At 46.5% G+C, this 22,822-nt stretch overlaps 1 protein-coding gene across 1 annotated transcript in view; it reads left to right on the forward strand.

Moving 5' to 3' along the window:
- Positions 1-22,822, forward strand: part of smg6 (SMG6 nonsense mediated mRNA decay factor) — a 418,703-nt gene that overhangs the window by 15,303 nt on the left and 380,578 nt on the right. Inside the window, 4 exon segments of the mRNA XM_078548325.1 lie at positions 1,071-1,263; positions 2,822-2,932; positions 10,591-10,697; positions 15,683-15,761. Of these exon segments, the coding sequence (XP_078404451.1) occupies positions 1,071-1,263; positions 2,822-2,932; positions 10,591-10,697; positions 15,683-15,761 (490 nt within the window).

Below are 22,822 nucleotides of genomic sequence, written 5' to 3' on the forward strand. Positions count from 1 at the left end.
CTCCGCTGGTTGGAGTCATGCCTAGCACAAAGGAAGATGGTTGTGGTTGTTGGAGGTCAGTCATCTCAGCTCCAGGACATCACTGCAGGTGTTCCTCACGGTAGTGTCCTCGGCCCAACCATCTTCAGCTGCTTCCTCCGTGACTTTCCTTCCATCATAAGGTCAGAAGTGGGGATGTTCGCTGATGATTGCACAATGTTCAACACCATTCGTGACTCCTCAGATACTGAAGCAGTCTATGTCCAAATGCAGCAAGACCTGGACAATATCCAGGTTTGGGCTGACAAGTGGCAAGTGACATTTGCACTACACAAGTGTCAGGCAATGACCATTCCAACAAGAGAGAATCTAACCATTGCCCCATGGCATTACCATGACTGAATCCCCCACTATCAACATCCTGGGGGGTTACCATTGATCAGAAACTGAACTGGATTAGCCATATAAATACTGTGGCTACAAGGGCAGGTCACAGGCTATGAATCGTGTGGCGAGTAACCCACCACCTGACTTCCCAAAGCCTGTCCACCATCTACAAGGCACAAGTCAGGAGTGTGATGGAATACTCCCCACTTGCCTGGATGAGTGCAGCTCCCACAACACTCGAGCAGCTTGACGCTATCCAGGACAAAGCAGCCACTTGATTGGCACCACATCCACAAACATTCACTCCTTCCACCACCGACGCACAGTAGCAGCAGTGTGTACCATCTACAAGATGCACTGCAGGAATTCACCAAGGCTCCTTTGGGCACCGGGAGAGGGCGGGCGGGTCGCTGTGGCACCTGGAGCGGGCAGGTGGGTCACTGTGGCACTAGGAGCGGGCGGGCAGGTGGGTCGCTGTGGCACCAGGAGCGGGCGGGCTGGCAGGTGGGTCGCTGGGGCACCGGGAGCGGGTGGGCAGGTCGCTGGGGCACCGGGAACGGGCAGGTGGTGTGTTGGAGTTGTACTGGGTCAGTTAGCCTGGGGCTTTTGGGACTGGGTTGGATGAGTTTTGTATCAACCATGTTAAGGCCGCTGCACACTGTTCTGAGGATGTTTCATTCAAACTATCACTCTCGTTTACATAGGGCAGAGATTTTACTGCTGTATGAGCGTTGCATTCTTACCGATATAGAATACTCGGACAACCAAAATGTGGAACAGACAATGTGGAAGAATGCCTTTTATCAGGTGATTGAGAAGTTCCGCCAGATGCTGAAAGAACCTTCCGGAGAGAGTGAAGATGAAATCCGAGGAAAGCTTTTGAATTTATTGGATGAGGTGAAAATAGATTTTAATCACTGTGATATTGCTGATACTAGAACTTGTATTTCATTTTGAAATTTTTGTTCCCCATCGACAAGCGACGGACTTTGTTCCCTCTTCACCGAACTCAATTCTCTCCCATTCCCTTTCTTCTCCTCTCCCCTGCCTCTGAGGTCTCTCTTTCTCCCCCCCACCCCCCCCAACCTCCTGGGCCCCTCTTTCTCCCCCCACCTCCTGGGTCCCCACTCCATGGAATGAGGCCATTTGGCTTCTGGTGTCTGTGCCAACCAAAGATGAACTATCCTGCCTAATGCGAATCTTGGTCCATAGCTCTGTGGGTTACAGCAACTCATCTGCATATCCAAGTACTTTGTACTTTTTAAATGCGATGAAGTTTTCTGTCTGTACCACCCTTGTAGGCAGTGACATCCAGGTCATTACCACTTGCTGCACAAAAGAAGGTCTTCCTCACATCCCCCTTGTATCTCTTGTTCGAAATCTTAAACCTGTGTCCCCCTAGCCCTTGTACCATCAGCTAATGGGGGCAGCTTTTCTTTATCCACTTTGTCTAAATCTGTCATTATCTTGGACACCTCTTTCAAATTTCCCCTTGATCTCCTTTATTCCAAGGAGAATATCCCCAACTTCTCCACCCTGACCTTGTAGCTAAAACTCCCAATACTCTAATCATTCTAGTAAATCTCCTGCGCACCCTCTCAAGGACCCTCACATCCTTCCTCAGTGTGGTTGCTTTTCTCACTTAACTCCTTCCATATAATCAAACCAACTGTGATGCCATGGACTTGGTTTTGGCTGTATTTTCCCAGGGGAACTATCACTGACCATCAGTTGGAGAGCAAGATGCACTGAGGACTCCTGCAGTATCTACTGGTCCTTCTTGTCTGACAGTCACCCATTCCCCCTCTGCCTGCACACATTCATTTCCACAAGCTGTGGAGTGACCACCTCCAGAAATGTACTATCCACGTAGTTCTCAGTCTTGTGAATGCACTGTAAGAATCCAACTGCTGCTGTAGCTGATGGCACATCATAATCATGTGGTTGTCCAGGACACAAGAAATGCCCTGAGTTCTCTCATGGCACAGGATGTGTATTCAGTGGCACTGAGATGCCCTGCCAAGGCTCTACTAATTAGATGAGAGGCTAAAGTTACCAAAAATAAACTTAAGACTCAATTACCTGATCTATTTTAAGTTTTAGGTTAATTAAACTACGTATTCCCTGCAATTGATACCTCTCGCCCCTTCTTGTGATGTGAAGTCTTCCTCCTCTGTGTTTACTGTGATGTTGCTTAGATTCCCTCGATTTCTGCTCTCTGTCACCCTCTCAGGGTCCTGGCTGATTTATGCCCTCTACAGTGGGGGGTGGTACCATGCCCACCCTCAGCTTAGACCAGCTTTTGTCCAAAGAGGGGGGAAGCTTTCATCATTTCTTGGAATTATGTAGGTATTGCATCACCCAGTGAAAAATCTTTTTGGAAATGTTGATGCACATGGTGCAGTGAGGATTATAGGCCAGACTGTGGATAATCCAGGAGTTGCTTCTGTTTCAGGGGACCAACTTCTTTGACAGCCTCCTGCACAAGCTGCAGATCACATACCAGTTTAAACTGGAGGACTACATGGATGGGATGGCCATACGCAGCAAGCCACTTCGCAAAATGGTAAGTACAGGCGAGCAGTTCATACTGTGAGCACAGCTCTGTTTAAACTTTCTTTGGTAATGAAAGTGGGCAAGAGGGAATCTGATTCTATACTTTAGAAAATATACTGGCTGCTCCCAAAAGAGAAGTTTGCTTTTAACTGGAAGAAGTGATGTAACAGGTCCTGGAAGCAGTGGAAATCATGCATTCAAATTGGTGCTAATGATAAATCACTTGCCTTGGTTATCTGGCATATCTCCGTTCGTCTGAGTGTGTCTCTAGTCTGATTGCTCCCTAATTGCTGTGTGTCATCAGATTTTTACTCTGTAATTCCTTTGGGGTAGACTGCAGGAGGCTGAGATCGGTACTCAGGTGAGACAGTAAAGAGCCTTGTACACCTGTCCCTTCCCAAGTCGCCTCCTTATCCCGATTCTGAACAGATTATTATTCGCCTCTTGATCCAGTGATTCAGTTTGTTCAATATTTCTTTCTGTTAATTGACTTAATTAAAAAAAAACTTTTAAATTGAAGTAGCTTAGAAGAAATATTCTTGTCTTTTTTTTTAAGCGGGCTTGGTATCCCAGTATTTTCTTCCCAATCTGGCTGTGTTGGTGCATGTGCCTCGAGTGACTGGGAGTAAGGGTGTGCTGCTGCCTGGCCTGTTGATTATTCCCTTTTGTGATTTTCCCTCTTGCTTGAAATCTTACGCTCCACTCTTCATTCAGAATGCTGGTGACAGAACACTAAGTCCATGTACCTTGTACAGTGCTGTAAGTCAATGCCCTAGAATACTGCCCCATCTCACTGAAAGCTCAAAGTACTGACAAGTGCTGGGTTGCAGTTGGGTGGTTGGGGGGTGGGGAGTTCGTGATACTTTTGCCTCCCGTAATCACTAAATGTTGTAATTCCTGGATTACAGACAACAGGATTTTCACTGGAAAAGTCTACAGTCTTTGAGGGTAGAGAACACAGCATTCACTCCATTCAGGAGCTCAGTAATTGCTCCAGTAAAATTATAGTCGTGTGTATTTAGTGCCTCAAAACTCACAACCACAAAACTGTTCCATCACACACTCACTGCCCAAACACAGTAACATCATTGTCGCACACACAGTCCCAAACACTGTGCCACCCCATCTCTCACTCATTGCCCAAACACACTGTGATATCTCTGTGGCGCACACTGTCTCAACATACTGTACCAACCTGTCTCTCTCTCTCTCTCTCACACACACACACGCTCTTCAACGCACTGTACCATCCCGTCACATACACTGTCTTAACACACTGTACCATCCCGTCAGTCCGAGTCAGGTGATGAGCCCCTGGACTCGGCCATACCTCAGTTGCTGGAGCTGCAAAGACAAGTTTGGGAACATCGGGAAGAGACATCTGCTGCTCTCCTCAGATTGCAAGGCATGATGGAGGAATCTGTCCGCCTTCAGTCTCAGGTAATAGTGCCGGCATGCCAATGCACCAAGGTCAACCCTGGTAGAATGGTGGCAGCCATGGAGATCTTGGTCCAGAGAATCGGTCCAGCAGTGCTGTGTGGGATGAACTCCCATTGCTGGTGCCATAGTTGGCATTCAGCAGTGTCAACACGTGAGGCGTGCGGGGCAGCTCGATCTCACTCCAGCTTCCCCTTCTTCTCAAGGAGTCAGCCACAGGCCCTTGGGCACCCATGGGGAGAAGGATCAGCAGGTGCACACCCTGGGGCCATCCATCCAGGTGACTCCAGGAGTGTCCAGCCCATTGGAATCCCTTCTTCCTGTGACCCCAGCAGCTCCAGCTCCACAGGCCGAGGAGGGTGCTACTGCCACACAGCAGGATCCTGAAAGCAGGCCGGGACCCTCCAGGTCTCAGCCCTCCAGAAGACCCCTGCCAAGGTTGTCACAGACAGGCAACACACAGCGGTCAGCAGGCTGCCTCCAGCTCCACTGTGGGTGTTGGGGGAGCACCAAGATATAGCGGCAGGATTAGGAAGGTTAAGAGGATGTAGTTGCACAGCCTGTGTACGGGTGTTAATCGCTTGTACATAATGTTCACTATTGTACATTAACTCCCAAGATTGTCTCCTTGCTATGATGCCACTCAGACGTGAAACCTTGGTTCCTGCACAAGATAAAGGCAGCTGTCTCAGTCCAGGGCCTCTTCCCTGTGCAGTGTGTAACCTTCAGACCAAAGTGATGGTCCGGCTTCATGCTCACTAGACACATGAGTGATGCCTGCGCCTTGATGGTGCTTCTCATTGCTGCCAGAATGTCATGGGCAGGTGTCAGAGTTCCATCATTCTCCCTGTGTGCTCTCAGCACCCTTGAGGTGGGGCTGGCCCCCATCTCTTCATCTGTGACTGGTGACGCTGTGCTCCTGAAGGGCTCAGGTGCTGAAAGCTGACAAAGGATCAGATACATGTTAAGTTTCACGGCTGCATCTCCATGATATAACCCTGATCACAGAGTGCAAGCGAGCTGCCCTCAGCCAGACAGAAGTCAGACATTCACAGAGGTTATGTGAAGATCTATAGAGTGTCCCCACTGCATGTCGTCATCATCTTCCTGGAATCTAGCAACTATTAGGGCCTCCGCTGCATCTCCATGACATGAGCCTGAGCACTGAGGGTGTGTGCCCTGCCATCAGCCACACAGGAGTCAAACATTCACAGATGCAAGGTGAGAATGTCAGAACTGTCCTCACTGCATCTCGTATCATCCTCCACGAATCTTGCAGCTATGAAGGCTTACCAAGCATGCCTACTTCATCTGGCCAGTGTGATGGCCTCATCGGCGGCATCCTTTCCTTCGAGGAAGTTATCATTGTCATCCTCTTCGACATCTTCCTCATCATTGAAGCTCCTCCATCTCCTCAGCCAGATCCCCCCCATTGCAGCGCCAGGTTGTAGAGCATGCAGCAAGCGACGGTGATGGGTGACACCCTCTGGGGACTGTATTGCAGGGCTCCACTGGACCTGAACAGGCACCAGAACCTCATTTTCAAACTGTCTATCATTTGCTCCACCAAAGTCTGGGTCGTGACATGAGCCTCATTAGACTGTCACTCTGCTGCACTCTGAGGCTGTTACAAGGGCAGCATCAGCCACGTCCACTGTGGGTAACCCTTGTGCCCAAGGAGCCAACCCTGCAGCCTCTCTGGAACCTGGAAGATATCAGGGATCTAAGACCTGCTAAGGATGTAGGAGTTGTAGACGCTCCCTGGGAATCATGTACAGACCTGCAGGATGCATTTGTGATGGTCGCACACCAGCTGAACATTCAGCGAGTGGAAGCCCTTGCAGTTGATGTAGTTGACTGCTTGTTGCCACAGAAATCTAAGCGTCATGTGAGTGCAGTTGCACCTGTGAAAAATCTGAGCTCTGCGCAAATCCCAGCGCTCTTGCTTCCTGGCTTTCCTGATCCTGGGTGAAATGCACAGAGTTCTTTTGCCTTTGTGAAGGTGGCACCCATGACCACCTGGATACTGTTGTGCGTGGAGGCGTGCGAAATTCCACACAAGTCACCTGTGGAGCCCTGGAAGGAGCCACTGGTGTAAAAATTGAGCGCCGTGGTCATTTTCACGGCCACTAGCAGTGGATGCCCTCCATGTCCCCGTGGTGCCAAATCCTGCAGCAGGTGGCATATGTGACCAACCAGTTCCCTAGATATGTGCAGTCTTCGGCGACACTGGTTCTCAGTCATCTGCAAATGAAAGGCGGAGCCTATAGACCCTGGTCTAGTGAGGTCCCTATGAGTGATGGCTCGCTGTTGGTCTTCAGCTGCGTACGCAGCAGGCCCTGCCGCCCCTTCACCTTGAGGGACGTGCACCTCCTTCTGACAAGCAAGGGCCTCCATCACAATCTCCTTCTCCTTTGCTCCCTGTGAGGCATGATGTAAGGCTAAATCACCAGGCTCCATAATCCTGATGTTCTCCTCCTGCAGAGTCAAAGAGACAGAGAGAGACATGTGGCTTAGCATAGGTATCCTAAGAGCCTCTCTTGGTTAAGTCTGAAGGGCCCTTCACACATGCAGAGGAGTACTGGCCACCACTTGGATGGCCAGTGTGCCATTGGCTGTCCGAAACACCACCCATCTCTGCCCCACTCCACTTGACTGGCAGCAGCTTTGCCACCGGACTGCATGCTGTGCTCTCAGTTGGATACTGATCCAAACCTTAATAAAGACATTGCAAGGGGCTCTGAGCACCTCCACCAGTGACTGCGCCATAGCCACCTTTCGCAAGTGGATTCTACAACTTGCCCAGTCGGCCAATTGTTCTGCCCCTAAAACGCCTGTTAATGTGCAGTCTGCGTCCGAGGGGTGAAAAGTTCTGGAGCATTTGGTGGGACTTTCATGCTTTTGCGTTGCTTGAGTGGACAGAAAAGCTTCAGAGGCCCGACTCCAAGCATATCATTGGAGCTGCAGCTGAACGGTTTCAGCTACGGAAGAATGCTCACTTTTGACGAGCTTTCCCAAGTGCGTGGCTGCTTCCCGCCCCTCCGCCCCCCGGCATGTGATTTAGTATTTCCTACAGCCTGTGCTGCCTTGCTCCCCACCCCCAGCCTGACCCGCACTGTAGCCCTTGCCCTGGCACCGCACTGAAAGTCAGCCGGGAAAAAGTGATTTGCTGGTGCCCCCTGCGAACGTGTGGCACCTGTTCCTTGAGGTGCTGTGGCCGATGCTTGCAAGTTCTGGTAAAGGTTGTGTGCATTCGCCTCCGAGTTCTCCTCGAAGTTCAGACCGTCAGGTGCACGCCTTTTAAAGGCAGTCGTAAATCACGCCGTTCTGAAGTCACTCCGTTGTGGGATGTACATGTGACGTGGTGGGATGATTTTGCCTAAAGTACTGAAATTAGGTTCCCAATGTGCAGCAGCAGTAAACGTGACCCGCCATTGACAGGTGGAGCGGATGATCACAAACTGGTTTCACAGTGATGTGAAACTAACTTTTGGCCTTCTCGCCATATTGTTCCCCACCAGCCTGCAATGACGTCTGACACCAATGGGGTGGAAAATTCTGTCCATTGTCTCGACACAATAGAAACTGGGAGCAGGAGCAGGCCATTCGGCCCTTCTAGCCTGCTCCACCATTCAGTATGATCATGGCTGATCATCTATGTTAATGCCATTTTACCACTTTCTCTTCATACCCCTTGATGCCCCTAATATCCAAAAATTATCAATTTCTTTCTTGAATATACCCAGTGACCCGGCCTCTACAGCCTTCTGTGGTACAGAATTCCACAGGTTGACCACCCTCTGAGTGAAGAAATGTTTCCTCATTTCAGCCCAAATGGTGTGCCCCATATCCTGAGACTGTGGCCCCTGGCTGTAGACTCCCAATCAGAAGAAACATCCTCCCTGTATCTAGTCTGTCTAGCCCTGTTAGAATTTCAATCAGATCTCCACTCATTCTTCTAAACTCTAGTGAATACAGGCTCAGTTGAACCAATCTCTCCTCATACGACAGTCCTGCCATCCCCGGTATCAGCTTAGTGAACCTTCGCTGCACTCCCTCTATGGCAAGTATATCCTTTCTTTGGAGGGAGACCAAAACTGCTGCAATACACCAGGTGCGGTCTCACCAAGGCTCTGTATAATTACAGTAAGACATAAGCTAAAAGCAAAATACAGCGGATGCTGGAAATCTGAAACAAAAACAAAATGCTGCAAAAATTCAGCAGGTCTAGTGGCATCTGTGGAGAGAAAAACAGAGTTAACGTTTTGAGTCCGTATGACTCCTCTTCATCTGAAGAACTAGATTGTTAATTACTCCTTTCTCATTGCACAATACCCAGTCTAGGATAGCCTACTCTCTAGTTGGTTCCTCAATGTATTGGTCTAAAAAACCATCATGTACACATTCCAAGAAATCCTCCTCCACAGTATTATTGCTGGTTTGGTTTGTCCAATCTATATGTAGATTACAGTCACCCATGATTACAGTTCTACCCTTATTGCATGTGTCTCTAATTTCCTGTTTAATGCCTTACCTTACATCTCTGTTACTGTTTGGGGACCTATAGACAACCCCCACCAATGTATTCTGCCCCTTGGTGTTTTTTATCTCCACCCAAACAGATTCCACATCATGACTTTGCGAGCCAATATCCTTCCTCACTATTGCATTGATTTTCTCCTTTACTAACAATGCTACCCCACCACCTTTCCCTTTTTGTCTGTACTTCCTAAATATTGAATACCCTTGGATGTTCAGTACCCATCCTTGGTCACCCTGCAGCCATGTCTCCATAATTGCAACTATATCATAACCGTTCATATCTATTTGCTCTGTTAATTCATCTACCTTATTGCAAATGCTCCGTGCATTAAGATACAATGCCTTGAATATACCCAGTGACCCAGCCTCCACAGCCTTCTGTGGTACAGAATTCCACAGGTTGACCACCCTCTGAGTGAAGACATTTTTTCTCATTTCAGCCTAAATGGTGTGCCCCACATCCTGAGACTGTGGCTAATTGCTAAATTAAAGAAAGACTAGACTTTAGATAGGGAGTTTAAGGGTTAAATTCTGTCACCAATCTCCAACTGAAGCTCTCTAAAGCAGCCAAACGCAGCACTCCAGTGCAGATAAAGTTAACACTATAAGATAGCCTACTTTTATACTCTCTGAACCTAGCCTCTGAAAATCCGATTAAGCCAGTTATCTAATTAACTAGTTACAGTTGCAAGCTGAGCCTGTATGAGCCCCGTTTTAAGGCTGGATTAAAACTCACCTTCCAACCCTAACAGCAACTTTTAGTTAATCGCTAAATTAAAGAAAGACTAGACTTTAGATAGAATTTAACCCTTAATTTAATCCTTAAACTCCCTCAGTCACCAATCTCCAACTGAAGCTCTCTACTGCAGCCAAACACAACACTCCAGTACAGACAAATGTACTATTCCGTCACACACACACTGTCCCAACACACTACCATTCCGTCACACACTGTGCCTCAACACACTGTATCATCCTGTCACACACTCATAGTCCCAACACACTATCGTCCAGTCACACACTTATGGTCCCAACACACTATACTGTCCTGTCACACTTACTGTCTCGACACTTGAACCATCCCATCGCACATTCACTGTCGCACCACACTGTACCATCCCCATCACACACTCAGTGTCTCAACACGCTGTACCGTACTATCACATACTCATGGTCCTAACACACTACCATCCTGTCACACACCCTGTCTCGACACATTGTACCATCCCATCACACATTCACTGTCTCAAAACACTGTCCCATCCCGTCACATGCTCACTGTCCCAACTCACTGTCCCATCCCATCACACGCTCACTGCCCCCAATGGACATGCTCACTGCCTCATCCTGTTACTTCTCATTATACCTCACGCCAGCCCAATGCAATGTACTTAAAAAGAAATGCTGCAAATATGCAGTAGATCAGGTAGCATCCGTGGAGAAGCAAAGTTAACGTTTCAGGTCGATGATCTTTTGTCGGAACATCAATGTGCTGTACTGCTCCCTTGAGTACTAATTACTTCAATACATCTTAAAATTGCACTGCTCCTAATGCTGTGTTCTGTATGACTCTGCAACTGCCTTGGTTGCACGCTCTGGCTGCAAATGCACATCTACAGTGATGTTTTCAACACTCCTCTGCACGTTATGTATTGATGCAGTAATGGTATTGTTATTGTTGAATTTTAGGTGAAATATGCACTGATCAGCGCCCAGCGATGTATGATCTGTCAGGGAGACATTGCCCGCTACAGAGAACAAGCCAATGACACCACAAACTATGGCAAGGCTCGCAGGTGTAGTATTGCTGTCCAGTTAACAAAAGAGAAGGATGTGGAACAAAACCACCTCTCACATTCTGTTTATTGATGCTTTATTTTCCCTCTTGCTTCAGGTCTCTCTGCTTTTACCCGGTGTCAACAGAGGGGATTTGTCCCAGGCACAGCTGGTTTTACCTTACACCTTTGGCCCCAGGAAGGTGGCAGTTAGTTTAGCCTTTTTTCCCTCCCTTTATTTTCCATTTTCTTAATGGTTACAGAAAGTCAGGCTCCCACAAAACCTAGTGTCAACAGACTTTGTTTCTGTCCCTACTTCTGAATAGTTACTGTGATTGTTAAATAAATAAATAACCTTTACAGCCGGCCTGGAGATCCATTGGAGCAGGGGAAAGCCATTCTGGCCCTTGAACCTGTCCTGCCATTCAGTTAGATTATGGCAGATTAGAGTATTGCATTTTAAAGAAAGATTTAGATTCCAATAATACCTTACACAACTTTGAAGACCCTTGAAAAGTATTTCACACCCAGTTTAGTATGTTAGAAAAGCAGCTGTCAATATGCGTACAGCAAGCTGCTGCCACAGTTTTTCTAGTTGTGTTGATTCAGGGATAAAAATTGGTTAGGATCCTGGGGAGAACTCCCCTGCTTTTCTTCAAAGTAGTGCCATGGGATCTTTTGCAAATGTGAGAGGGCAGACAGGGCTTCGGTTTAACTTCTTATCTAAAAATGTCACCTCCGTCAGTGCAGTACTCTCTCAGTACTACACTGGAGTGTCAGGCTAGATTTTTGTGCTCATGTCTCTGGAGTAGTAGTTGAACCCACAATACCCTGGTCTAGAGGCAAGATTATTACCAACTGAGCCTTTGCTGACACTAATTTCTCCTCATCTTAGTCCTAAATGATTGTCCCTTTATCCTGAGACTGTGCCCCCTTGTTCTAGATTCCCCAGCCAGGGGAAACAACGTCTCCATAACCCTTCATAATCTTAAATGTTTCAATGCAATCATCTCACATTCTTCTAAACTCCAGTGAACATAGACCCAATTTATTCAGCCTCTCATCATAGGACAATCCTCTCATCCCAAGGACCAATCTAGCTATAGCACCGTACCACCTCCAATGCAGGTATATCTTTCATTAAATATAGTGACTAAAATTTCTCTAAGTATTCTAGGTGTGGTCTACCAAAGCTCTGTACAATTGTAGCAAGACTTCTTTATTCCTGTACTCCAATCCCATTGCAATAAAGGCCAACATGCCAATTGCTTCCCTAATTGCTTGCCGTACCTGCATATTAACTTTTTGTGTTCCTTGTACAAGAACACCCAAGTTTCTCTGAATATTACCGTTTACAAATTTCACGCCTTTTAAAAATATATTCTGCTTTATTATTCTTCTGACCAAAGTGAATAACTTCACACTTCCTAACATCGTACTCCATCTGCCACCTTGTTAACCACTCACTTAACCTTCTATATCTCTTTGCAGCCCCTTTATAACCTCTTCGCAGCTTGCATTCTCACGTAGCTTTGTGTGGTCAGCAGACTTAGATACATTAATCTCTGTCTTTATCTAATTCATTAATATAGATAGTAAATTGCTGAGGCTGCAACACTGATCGTTGTGGCACTCTACTGGTCACAGCTTGCTAATTTGAAAATGTACCTTTATCCCTGCACTCTGCTTCCTGTCTGTTAACCAATCCTCTTTCCATGCTAATATATCACCCCAACTCCATAAGCCCTTGTTAACATTTTGAGTCTGTATGACTCTCCTTCAGAGCGGGTCATACGGACTTGAAACGTTAACTCTGTCTTTCTCTCCACAGATGCTGTCAGACGTGCTGAGTTTTTCTAGCATTTTTTGTTTTTGTTTCAGATTTCCAGCATCTGCAGTATTTTGCTTTTATCCATAAGCCCTTACCTTGTGTATTAACCTTTTGTGCGACACCTTATTGAAATCCAAATATACTACATCTACTGGTCCCCCTTTATCTACCCTACTAGTTATATCTTTGAAAAATCTAATAAATTTGTCAAACACGATTTCTCTTTCGTAAAACCATGTTGGCTTTTTCTAACTATGTTATGCTTTTCTAAGTCCATTGTTAAGATTCCTTTAATAATAGATCCCACATGTTTCCAATGACTGATGTCAGGCCAACTGGCCTGTAGTTCTCTGTTTCCCCTCTCCTTCCTTTCTTGAATAGCAGTATTACATTTGCTAACTTCTAATCTGCTGGGACTGTTCCAGAATCTAAGGAATTTTGGAAAATTATAACCAGAGCATCTGCTATCTCTGCAGCTATTTCTTTTAAAATCCTAGGGTATAGGCCATCAGGTCCTGTAGATTGGTTGGAATTTAATCTGTTAAATTTCTCCAGGAGCTTTTCCCCTTACTGATATTAATTACCTTGAGTTCCTTACCCATATTAGCCCCTACGTTACCCTGTATTTCTACTGTGAAGACCGAGACAAAATATTTGTTCATTGTCTTTGCCATTTCCTCATTCCCCATGAGAATTTCTTCTGTCTCTGCTTCTAAGGGACCAACGTTTACTTTAACTACTCTCTTCCTTTGTATATGCTTGTTAAAACTCTTCCAATCCTTTTTATATTCCGGGCTAGTTTACGTATGTAATTGGTTTTGTTTAAGCTTAAGATTCTTGTTTGTGATTGGAATATGTCACTTTCAAACTTAGCATGGAATTTAATATTCCCCAGTGGATCTTTTACAGTGACATTCATTAACCCTGCCTCATTGCACAATACTAGGTCTATAATAGTTTTATCCCAGTTGGTTCCACAACATATTGCTCCAGGAAACTGCCATGAAAGCATTCTACAAACCCATCTTCCAGACATTTTGCTAATTTGATTGGTCCAGTCTCTATGAAGATTAAAATCCCCTACAATTATTATATTGCCTTCGTTACAGCCTCCAATAATTTCTTGTTTAATGTCCAACGGTAGGACCACAGTTAGGGGAACCTATAAACTACCTCCACCAGCGTTTTCTGTTCCTTGCCATTTCTAATCTCCCCCCCATTGTGATTCCAATTCCTGATTATCTGAGCCAAGATCCTTTCTCACTGATGTCCTTTCTTCATCCTTTATTATCAGGGGCTACCCCATCTCCTTTACCATTCTGTCTGTCTTTTTGAAATATTGTGTAGCATGGAATATTTACTTCCCAACCTTGGTCACCTTGTAACCATATCTCTATTGGTGATTAGATCCCATCCATTTATCTCTGTTTGCTACTAGTTCATCTATCTTGTGAGTGCCCTGCACATTCAGACAAAATGACTACAATTTTATTTTTTCATTACTATTCCCTGCATGGACCTTACTCTGATACAATATTATAGTTAAACTTTCTGCCCCTTCCAGACCCACTCATCTTGTCTTTACCCACATTGATATACTTTTCTACTGCATCAACTTTATCTTTGAATTTCTAAATCTCCCTTCACCCGAGCCCTCCTTCCCCTCTGTTAGTTTAAAGCCACTTTTCCCCTACTTTGACCAGATTTGCTGGTGCACTCTTATGTTTGTACGCTTTGTCCCTTACTGTCACACTCTCTGGTTACCTTTGCCCATATCGCTACCCTGCACATTTGCCCTGACCTTTCCAAATTTCCCCTCACATTAACCCTCCCCCTAACTGTTCAGTTTAATGCTCTCTCTGCAGCCCTAGTTATATGATTTGCCAGGACACTTGTCACATTGCAGATCACCTGAGACAGGATGTCAGACAAGCAGTCAGACAACACAGGCGGCGGACGGTTTGAGAGACACGGTGAAGAGCTAGAGTTAGTGTCATCAGCGTACATATGTAATCTGACTTGGTGGCTGTGAATGGTGCACTTGGCAGGCAGCATGTTAATGTGGAAGAGGCCAATGATAGATCTCTGTGCCATTCTTAAGCAATGAAAGAAAACAAACAAGATCTTAGGATTTTAATCAAAGGGTAGATTAAAGTCCCAGGAGATGATGATGAACCTGTAGAAAGCTCTGGACTCAGCTCTACGTATGTTGCTACATAGGACGCCAGAAGAGTCGCTAAATTGATACCTAGGGTTAGACCCCTGATCTGCCAGGAGAGGCAATTACAGCTGGGAATGTTTACTCATAGAGAAAGATAGCTTGTGGGAGATCAGGCTGGCATTTGCAAGATTACTGAGGTCATCAGCACTGAGCCCTCTAAAGTTGATTGACATAACCACAAACCCTGCATTTGAGGGGCGTGAATCAGAATAGAGAAGGGGAGCAGGCAGTTGTCATGCAGGGTGGTGAATGCATGCAGCTGATTGCCCAGGGAGACAGGAGAGGCAGTTGGGAGGGGACTGAATAAATCTTTGGCAAGGCAAAGATTTGAGGAGAGGGAGAAAGAGAAAGAAGTATTGGGAGGGAGGCAGAGGACTGGGAAACAGGTGAGAGAGGCGGCAGAGGATTGAGGGGGAGGGGGAAAAGAAGGGGAGGGGGGCAGAGGGTGAGGAGACAGGGATATAGAAGGGGAGGCAAGAGAGGGTACAGGGATGGAGAGAGGGGGAAAAACGGGAGAGGTGGTGTGAGAGAGAGGGAGAGGATTGAAAGAGGATAAGGGGACAGAGGATGAGGGGGAAGAGAGCAGAGGGAGAGTGGGAGAGAGGGCAATGAAAGTGGGGGAGGAGGAGAGAGGCAAGAGAGAAAGGACAGAGAGAGTGGTAGAAATGGTGGGGGGAGAGGGGGAGGGGTGGGGGAGAGGGAGGGTAGGAGAAAGCGGGGAGAGTGAAAGAGAGAACATTATTGAACTCTGGCTGGATCAACCGCAAGAGTCCTTTCAGTTAGGGTGAATTCCCACTGTTCCTTTTCAGCTGTGGGAAAACTCCTCAAATATAAATATCTGAAGCTGCAGAAACCATCTGATCAGCGTGTGTTCAGCAGGAGGGAGTGTGTTTACTGTATTGTTGGAGGCTGGAATGTGACCTTTATCTAACGCCTACTCTCTCTTCTCCACAGTTGGTACTTGAAAGCCCAACAGATTGCACCAAAAAACGGACGCCCTTACAACCAGCTTGCTATTCTGGCCATTTACACGGTGAGACCCTTAGCTTGATCCCCAGGCTGTCCAGCATTGAAGCTTTTACACAATAGTACAGATGATGCAGTAACTTGATTTGTTAACCTATTTGTTGAATCAAAGTCCCAAAATGTTAACATTTGTTCACCTGTCTTAAACATCTCAAAGTGCCTCGTATGCAAAAAATAGTCTTCAAATGAAGAGACTGCTGTTGTGTATGGAAGTTCGGTGCCCATTTTTAACACAGCAAGATCCCAATAATATCAATAAGGCGAATGATCGGTTAATCAGTTTTGGTGGAGGTCTGAATATGGGTCAGAGTACTGGGAGAACTGCTGCTCTTTAGATAGTGCGCCATAGAATCTTTATCAACTAGCCTAACAGGCAGATGGGGCCTTGGTTTAATATCTCATCAGTCAGGGAGTGCTGCACTGTTGGATGGATCATCTTTGGGATGATGCTTTAAACCAAGCCCCTGTCTACCCTTTCAATATTTTGAAGAGGAGCAAGGGGAATTATTCCTGGTATGCTGGCCAATATTTAGCCCTCGATCAACAACACAAACAGATTATCTGACCATTATCAAATTGCTGTGTGTGGGAGCTTGCAGTGTGCGCAAATTGGCTGCTGCGTTTCCTACATTACAACAGTGACTATAATTCAAAAAGTATTTCATTGGTTGTAAAGTGCTTTGAGATGTCTGGTTGCGTAAGACACTTTTTTTATCCTGCCAGTTTAGATTATATGCCTAACTGCCAGAATGGGACTTGAGCCCACAACTTTTTGCCTTGTGGGAGAGATGCTAGCATCTTGTAATCTTTTCACCATTTGTAGCCTGCACATGTCCTGCCCTAGCTCTGGCTTCACTGTTCTGGAATAATAGTGAATTGGAATCCAATCTTGGTAGATGTGGGGCTTGTAGGTAGTTCCAGTAGGTGGCACTATGGCTTCATTACTGTGATGGTGTTAGAATGAGGTCTGAGTGGCCCATTGGACTGAAGAACATATTCTTAACATAAAATATACGGCACAGAAACAAGCCGTTCGGCCCAACCAGTCCATGCTGGTGTTTATGCTCCACTTGCACCTCCTCCCATCTAGTTGGGCTATATAAACGCAGCATCTGGCTAAGGAAAAAAGTTAAACACTAGAGTGCTGAACAGCACCATCAGAACTTTCCAGCTGAGCCCCAGTGTTCCTGATTGACGGCTAGCCACATGTTCATCTGTGAAAAGGACAGGCGCTTTGACTAATGAAACTACTTCTTTTAATCTGGGATAAAAGCAAAAAACTGCAGATGCTGGAAATCTGAAACAAGAAACTGCTGGGAAAACTCAGCAGGTCTGACAGCATCTGTGGAGAGAGAAACAGTAAACGTTTCGAGTCCGTATGACCCTTCTTCAGATCTGAAGAGAAGAGGAAATGTGATTAAATTTATATGTGTAAGGGAGAGTGGAGCAGGTGAAGCTGGATAGAAGGCCAGCGATAGGTGGGCTAAGGAGAGATTGACAAAGATGTCATGGGCAAAAGGACAAAGGGACTGTTAATGGTCGTAGTAAAAGTGGGAGTGATAGTCCTCGTGTCCATGACATCTTTGTCGGTCTCTCCTTTGCCCCCACCTATCGCTGCCCTTCTATCCAGCTTCACCTGGCCCACCCCCTTAAACAGTATTAATTTCATCACATTTCTTCTCTTTAGCTCTGAAGAAGGGTCCTACAGACTCGAAACGTTAACTCTGTTTCTCTCTCCACAGATGCTGTCAGACCTGCTGAGTTATTCCAGCATTTTCTGTTTTTTTTTTAAATCTGGGTTTCTGTGGTTTGTATCAGTGAGCACTGGGGAGTTACAAAGCTTAGCTCCTGTTCCCATTAACTTGCATGTAACCCCAATTGTCGATAGCTACTGATCTTGGATTTGGGATTCATCCTGCAGTGGATAACAGTCCCAGAACACTGCCCTTTTCAACCTTCAAAACCTCATCAAATGTAAACAGAAGAATCCAGTCAGTAGCCTGGGCTTATTTACTCACCTCACTTCCTCATATTTAAAATCCTGATCCCTTGAGATAAAAGTCAACATCGTATTAGTCTTTGATTTTCTGTACCTGTGTACTAGCTTTCAGTGATTTACATAGATGCCCAAATCCCTTGGCTTCTCCACAGCTCATAGTTTCTCATCATTAAGATTTTTTAAAATTTGTTTGTGGGATGCTGGCTAGGCATGTTCATTTTTCAGAATCAACCACGTTGCTGTGGGTCTGGAGTCACATGTAAGCCAGACCAGGTAAGGATGGCAGATTTCCTTCCCTAAAGGGCATTAGTGAACCAGGTGGGTTTTTATGACATTTAACAATGTTTCATGGTCATCATTAGACTTTTTAATTCCAGATATTTATTGAATTCAAATTGCACCATCTGCCCTGGTAGGATTGGAATCTGGGCCCCCAGAGCATTACCCTGGGTCTCTGGATTACCAGTCCAGTGACAATGCCACTACGCTATCACTTCCCCTTTAATACCCTGATTCCTGATTTACCTTACTCTGATCAAAAGCCTCAGCCATCTGCCATAGTTTGTCCCCACTCACTTTTCCAATGTCCCTCTGTAGCTTCTGCCTCCTACCTACATTACTTACTCCACTTCCTAACTTCAGCAAAGTAGGATGTACGGCGCTTTCTTTTTTTCATCTAAATCATTGATAACCAGGTTGAAAAGCTGAGGTTCCAGTACAGATCCCTTGTCAAACCCCACCAATCAGAGCAAAGCCACTATCTCTACGTCCTATCTCCGACCTCTCAATTATCATGCCTCAAGGTTGTGTCCAATTATGTCCCCTTCCATTTTAGTTAATAGCCTCTTGTGTGAACCTGTATCAAATGCCTTCTGCAAGTCCATATGGACAAGATCCAGAAATTCTTCCATCAGAACAGTCCAACAGCTGATCTGTGCTTCCCCTATCCACTAGAAAATGCCATGTTGGCCACTAGTTTCGCTATCTGTTGGTGATCCCAACTCCTGGGCAAGTGGAATAAAACCTGTGCTCAAGTAGATATTAGAACTTGGGAGCCTCCCACAGAAAGGCAGTGTATCCTGAATTTATCTTTAAGAATTTCATTAAACAAAAGTGAAGTTTAAATTAAAAACAAGAGGCAGATCCAGCAGAAATGATAGCTTTTGTATTTAAAAATCTCCTGTTTGTTGCACAGGATTGATACCATAATACACTTCTTCCACTGGGTAAGTATTTTACAGTAATAAGTTTGGGTTTTTTGCGTGCATTGCAGAAATGTGGCTGCCCTTCAACACTGGAGATTCCCAGGACTTGTCAGCAGTCTGAGGGTTAATGGTCCAGAGTATTTGAAGTGCACCCAGGAGAGTGGGCTGGTATGCAGATATCTCATTGTTACCAAGTGTTGTCATCCGTGCAACCAGCGTGGGAGAGTTTAAAGCAGCAAGATTCACGCTGTGGAGCTACAGCTATGGGCCAGAGTTTACATTTTTTCATATAGCCACATTTACAATGAATTTTGCCAGTTCTTGGCCAAGTGGTGAAACAGGGCACTTGACAGCAGTGAGGTAACTTTTCCACCTCTTCTTTCTGTTTCCCTCATCCCCCTCGGGCTACAGTGCATGCTTTTTTGTCAAATGAGCATGGGGTAGTTTTCGTGCTGAGTTGTGGTGGAATCTTTTTTTTGCTTGTGGGTCCCTCTCAGCGGAAGGAGGCAGTGTGGAGAGCATGGCTGCTTAGTGGGATGGGGAAGATGTTGTTATTGCCTAATTGCTGATTCAGGTGTTCTGCTTGCTCTATTCTGGATTGAAGCTGATGTTTCAGTCAGTTACTGTAAACCCTGTGTGTTCAACCCTGGATTGGTTGTTTGGAAAAGAGGATGAAATTCTCTGTGGAGTATTACATGGGGAGGGACACCAACAGTCCAACCCCTATTTCAAGGTGTGAATCCAGTTATCCTTCTACCAGGACTAAGTTTGAACACATGGTCCAGGGATGGAAGGACAAAGCTCAAACACCCTGCAGCTCCCAGCTCTTCTGAGACTTGACCTTTCCCCTGCACTGAATACTGCAGATGAGTTTGAGACAAAAGAACGTAAGAAATAGGAGCAGGAGTAGACCAAACAGCCACTTGAGCCTGTCTCGTGCTTCCTCCTGCTTAGGCATTCATTCAGGATCAAGGATGACTCCCTCCCACTCTGGTTCAGTGGGTTCTGAAATGGCTGATAAGACCAATGTGTGATGTGCAGATTCTGCTACATGTGGGACAGGTGGTGCCTGAAGGGTGGGCAGATAGGAGGTTTGTGCCGATGCCTTGACTTTGTCTCTGCACGTTCCCTACCAAGTTTCTCAGTGTGTTCAGTGCCTTCATGAATGAGCCTTTTTCATTTTGGTCAGTCACAAGCCAGGGACTCCCATGAGCCAATGTATGTGTTTGACTCCTCAGGGAAGTTTTGAGGATACTACTGAAGTGTTTATGCTGCCCTCCTGGGAGTCTCTTACTGTGACCGAGTTTCGAGTAGAACAGTTACTTCGGGAGACTGGTGCCCCCCCCCCTCCCTTTTCTGAGAGAGAGAGAGAAAACTGACTGACCCTGACGATCCATGTCTGTCCAGTGAGCTGGGGGATGGTGGATCTGCCCTCAACTGCACTGGCAGAGAAGCTCCCTACAAGATTGGAAGGAACTGTAAGAGCGGGAGGCAGGCCTGATAAACCGCAGCAGTGTTGAAGATCCCTTCATTATGTAACTCGGGGCTGGTTATTGGATATTGGCACATTCACACACTGAGCAGTTTAGATAACTAATGGGTGCTGACTGTCACTTAGACTGTTCACTGCTTCTCTCTTTGTCTGGGTGCATTTCTATCTGTGTCAGTGTATATCTCTCCTAATCTTGTCCCACCCCCCCGGGCGCTGGCGCCTCTCGCCCCGCCCCCCCCCGGGACGCTGGTGCCTCTCGCCCCGCCCCCCCGGACGCTGGCGCCTCTCGCCCCCCCCCCCCCCCCCCCCCCGGTACGCTGGTGCCTCTCGCCCCGCCCCCCCGGACGCTGGCGCCTCTCGCCCCGCCCCCCCCCGGGACGCTGGTGCCTCTCGCCCCGCCCCCCCGGACGCTGGCGCCTCTCGCCCCCCCCCCCCCGGTACGCTGGCGCCTCTCGCCCCGCCCCCCCGGTACGCTGGCGCCTCTCGCCCCGCCCCCCCGGACGCTGGCGCCTCTCGCCCCCCCCCCCCCCCCCCCCCCCCCCGGGTACGCTGGCGCCTCTCACCCCGCCCCCGGATGCTGCTCTCTTTGGATTCCGGGACACTGCGACCTGTGAGCTGCTCATGGTGTAGTTAAACTTTCTGCTCCCATCCCAGTGGCATAATTGACCCACAATAAAACCTGGAGGATGCGGCTGGGATTACTTCCCATGGATGCTGGTCTTTGGAATCCGATTGAAAATGGTGGTGATATTAAAGCAGGCCAAAGCTCCCCTCATGTCCAAAAAACCCAATCGTAGAGAATGCTTCTGCCCCATGGCAGCAGCATGACAGGGTTTTATTCCCCATGTGGAAGGTGGCAGGTGCTGTGTCAACACATGCCCACTGGGAGCTGGGTGGAAACTGCTCTGCATTCACTCCCTTCACTTTCTGGCTTTATGCTGTGCCAGTTGGTCCCTGCAGACTCATTTTCAGCCTCGGAGAATTCAGAATTGCATCCGTTTTTGTTGGCTGTTTAAATACTAAGTGATTGGCGCATCATTGGGAGTGCCTGAGATGTCCTATTGTACCCAGCAGTGCAAGGGGGCAGAATTACTGTTCCTCTGAATCATCCCAAGTTAATGGCCCTTCATTCAACATGAATCCGGCCTTCTCTCTCCATCAGGTCAGTTCTGAAGAAGAGTCATATTGGACTTGAAATATTAACTCTGTTTCTCCACAGATGCTGCCAGACCTGCTGAGTTTTTCCAGCATTTTCTGTTTTAACATTAGGCCTGGTGACTATGCAAAATCTGCCCTCCTGATTTGTGCTATTGCATTTCTTATGTAGGCAAAAACATCTGCCGGTTTCAGTTCAAAGAACTTGTGAAGAAGAGCAGGGAGTTTTCTGGGTGTCTTGACCAACATTCTATTCTCAGCTGACACTGTCAGAAGCAGATTAACTGGCCTTTCTTCTCATGGTTCTTTGTGAATCTAGCTGTGCACAAAATAGCAGTGCTGGTTCTTTACATAAGTCACTGCATCTTTAAGTAATTCATTGGACGTGAAGTGCTGTTATGACGTTAAGAGTCATGTTAAGCCTGTATCAATGGTGTGTTTTCAAGTTACTCAGAGTTCTAAGCTGCTGCTTTTGAGATTGGGCCCTTATGATGCCTGTTTCAGGTTTACCTGTGTCAAGTTTTTGAATCTTTGACAATTCTTTGTGCCACTAGATGTCACTGGTTCACAAGAAATGTAATGTGGGATTTTTTGAAGTGTTAATGAGAAGTCATATTGAAACCTTTGGGAGTACAAACTGATTAGATTTCACATTTAAAACAGGGTAAGGAATTTGATCTTCTGGCATTAAATGTTGTAACATGGATTTGATGTTGAATTAATGCCAGGATATTGCAGAGAATTGAAGCAGTTCTGTGCATTTGGAAGAATAGAAACCTCTTTGGAGTTGGGCCTTAATATCCTCACCTCACGTGAGCTGTGTGGAGTTCAACACGGGTGGACATTTTCAGGTTGATGTGGACTGTTGCTGTGATCCATAGCGTGTGAAGCCTTAGCTTGGTTTTTGTACTTGTAGCTCACTAACACATCTCCATCGTCAAACAGCAGTTGTCAGAATTGTTTTCTGTACACACATGCTGATGAGGGTATTCTAAAACTGAACGCTTACACACCTCACAAAATAGCTAGGGGCCATGTCAGGGGTGTGGGAGGGCTGCTTTATTGTATTTGTGTTGAGTCTGATAAATCTGAGCTTTGGTTCTCAGAGGGGTAAGCCAACCAGGGGAAAAATGTCCAGTGGTTTTATGAAACTAAGATAATTTATGACTAATAGACAATTGTGGGAATGCTCAGTAATTGGGTTCAGCTGAGCTGTG

The sequence above is a fragment of the Cetorhinus maximus genome, chromosome 9 (genome assembly GCF_964194155.1).
Source record: "Cetorhinus maximus chromosome 9, sCetMax3.hap1.1, whole genome shotgun sequence".
Lineage (NCBI taxonomy): Eukaryota > Metazoa > Chordata > Chondrichthyes > Lamniformes > Cetorhinidae > Cetorhinus > Cetorhinus maximus.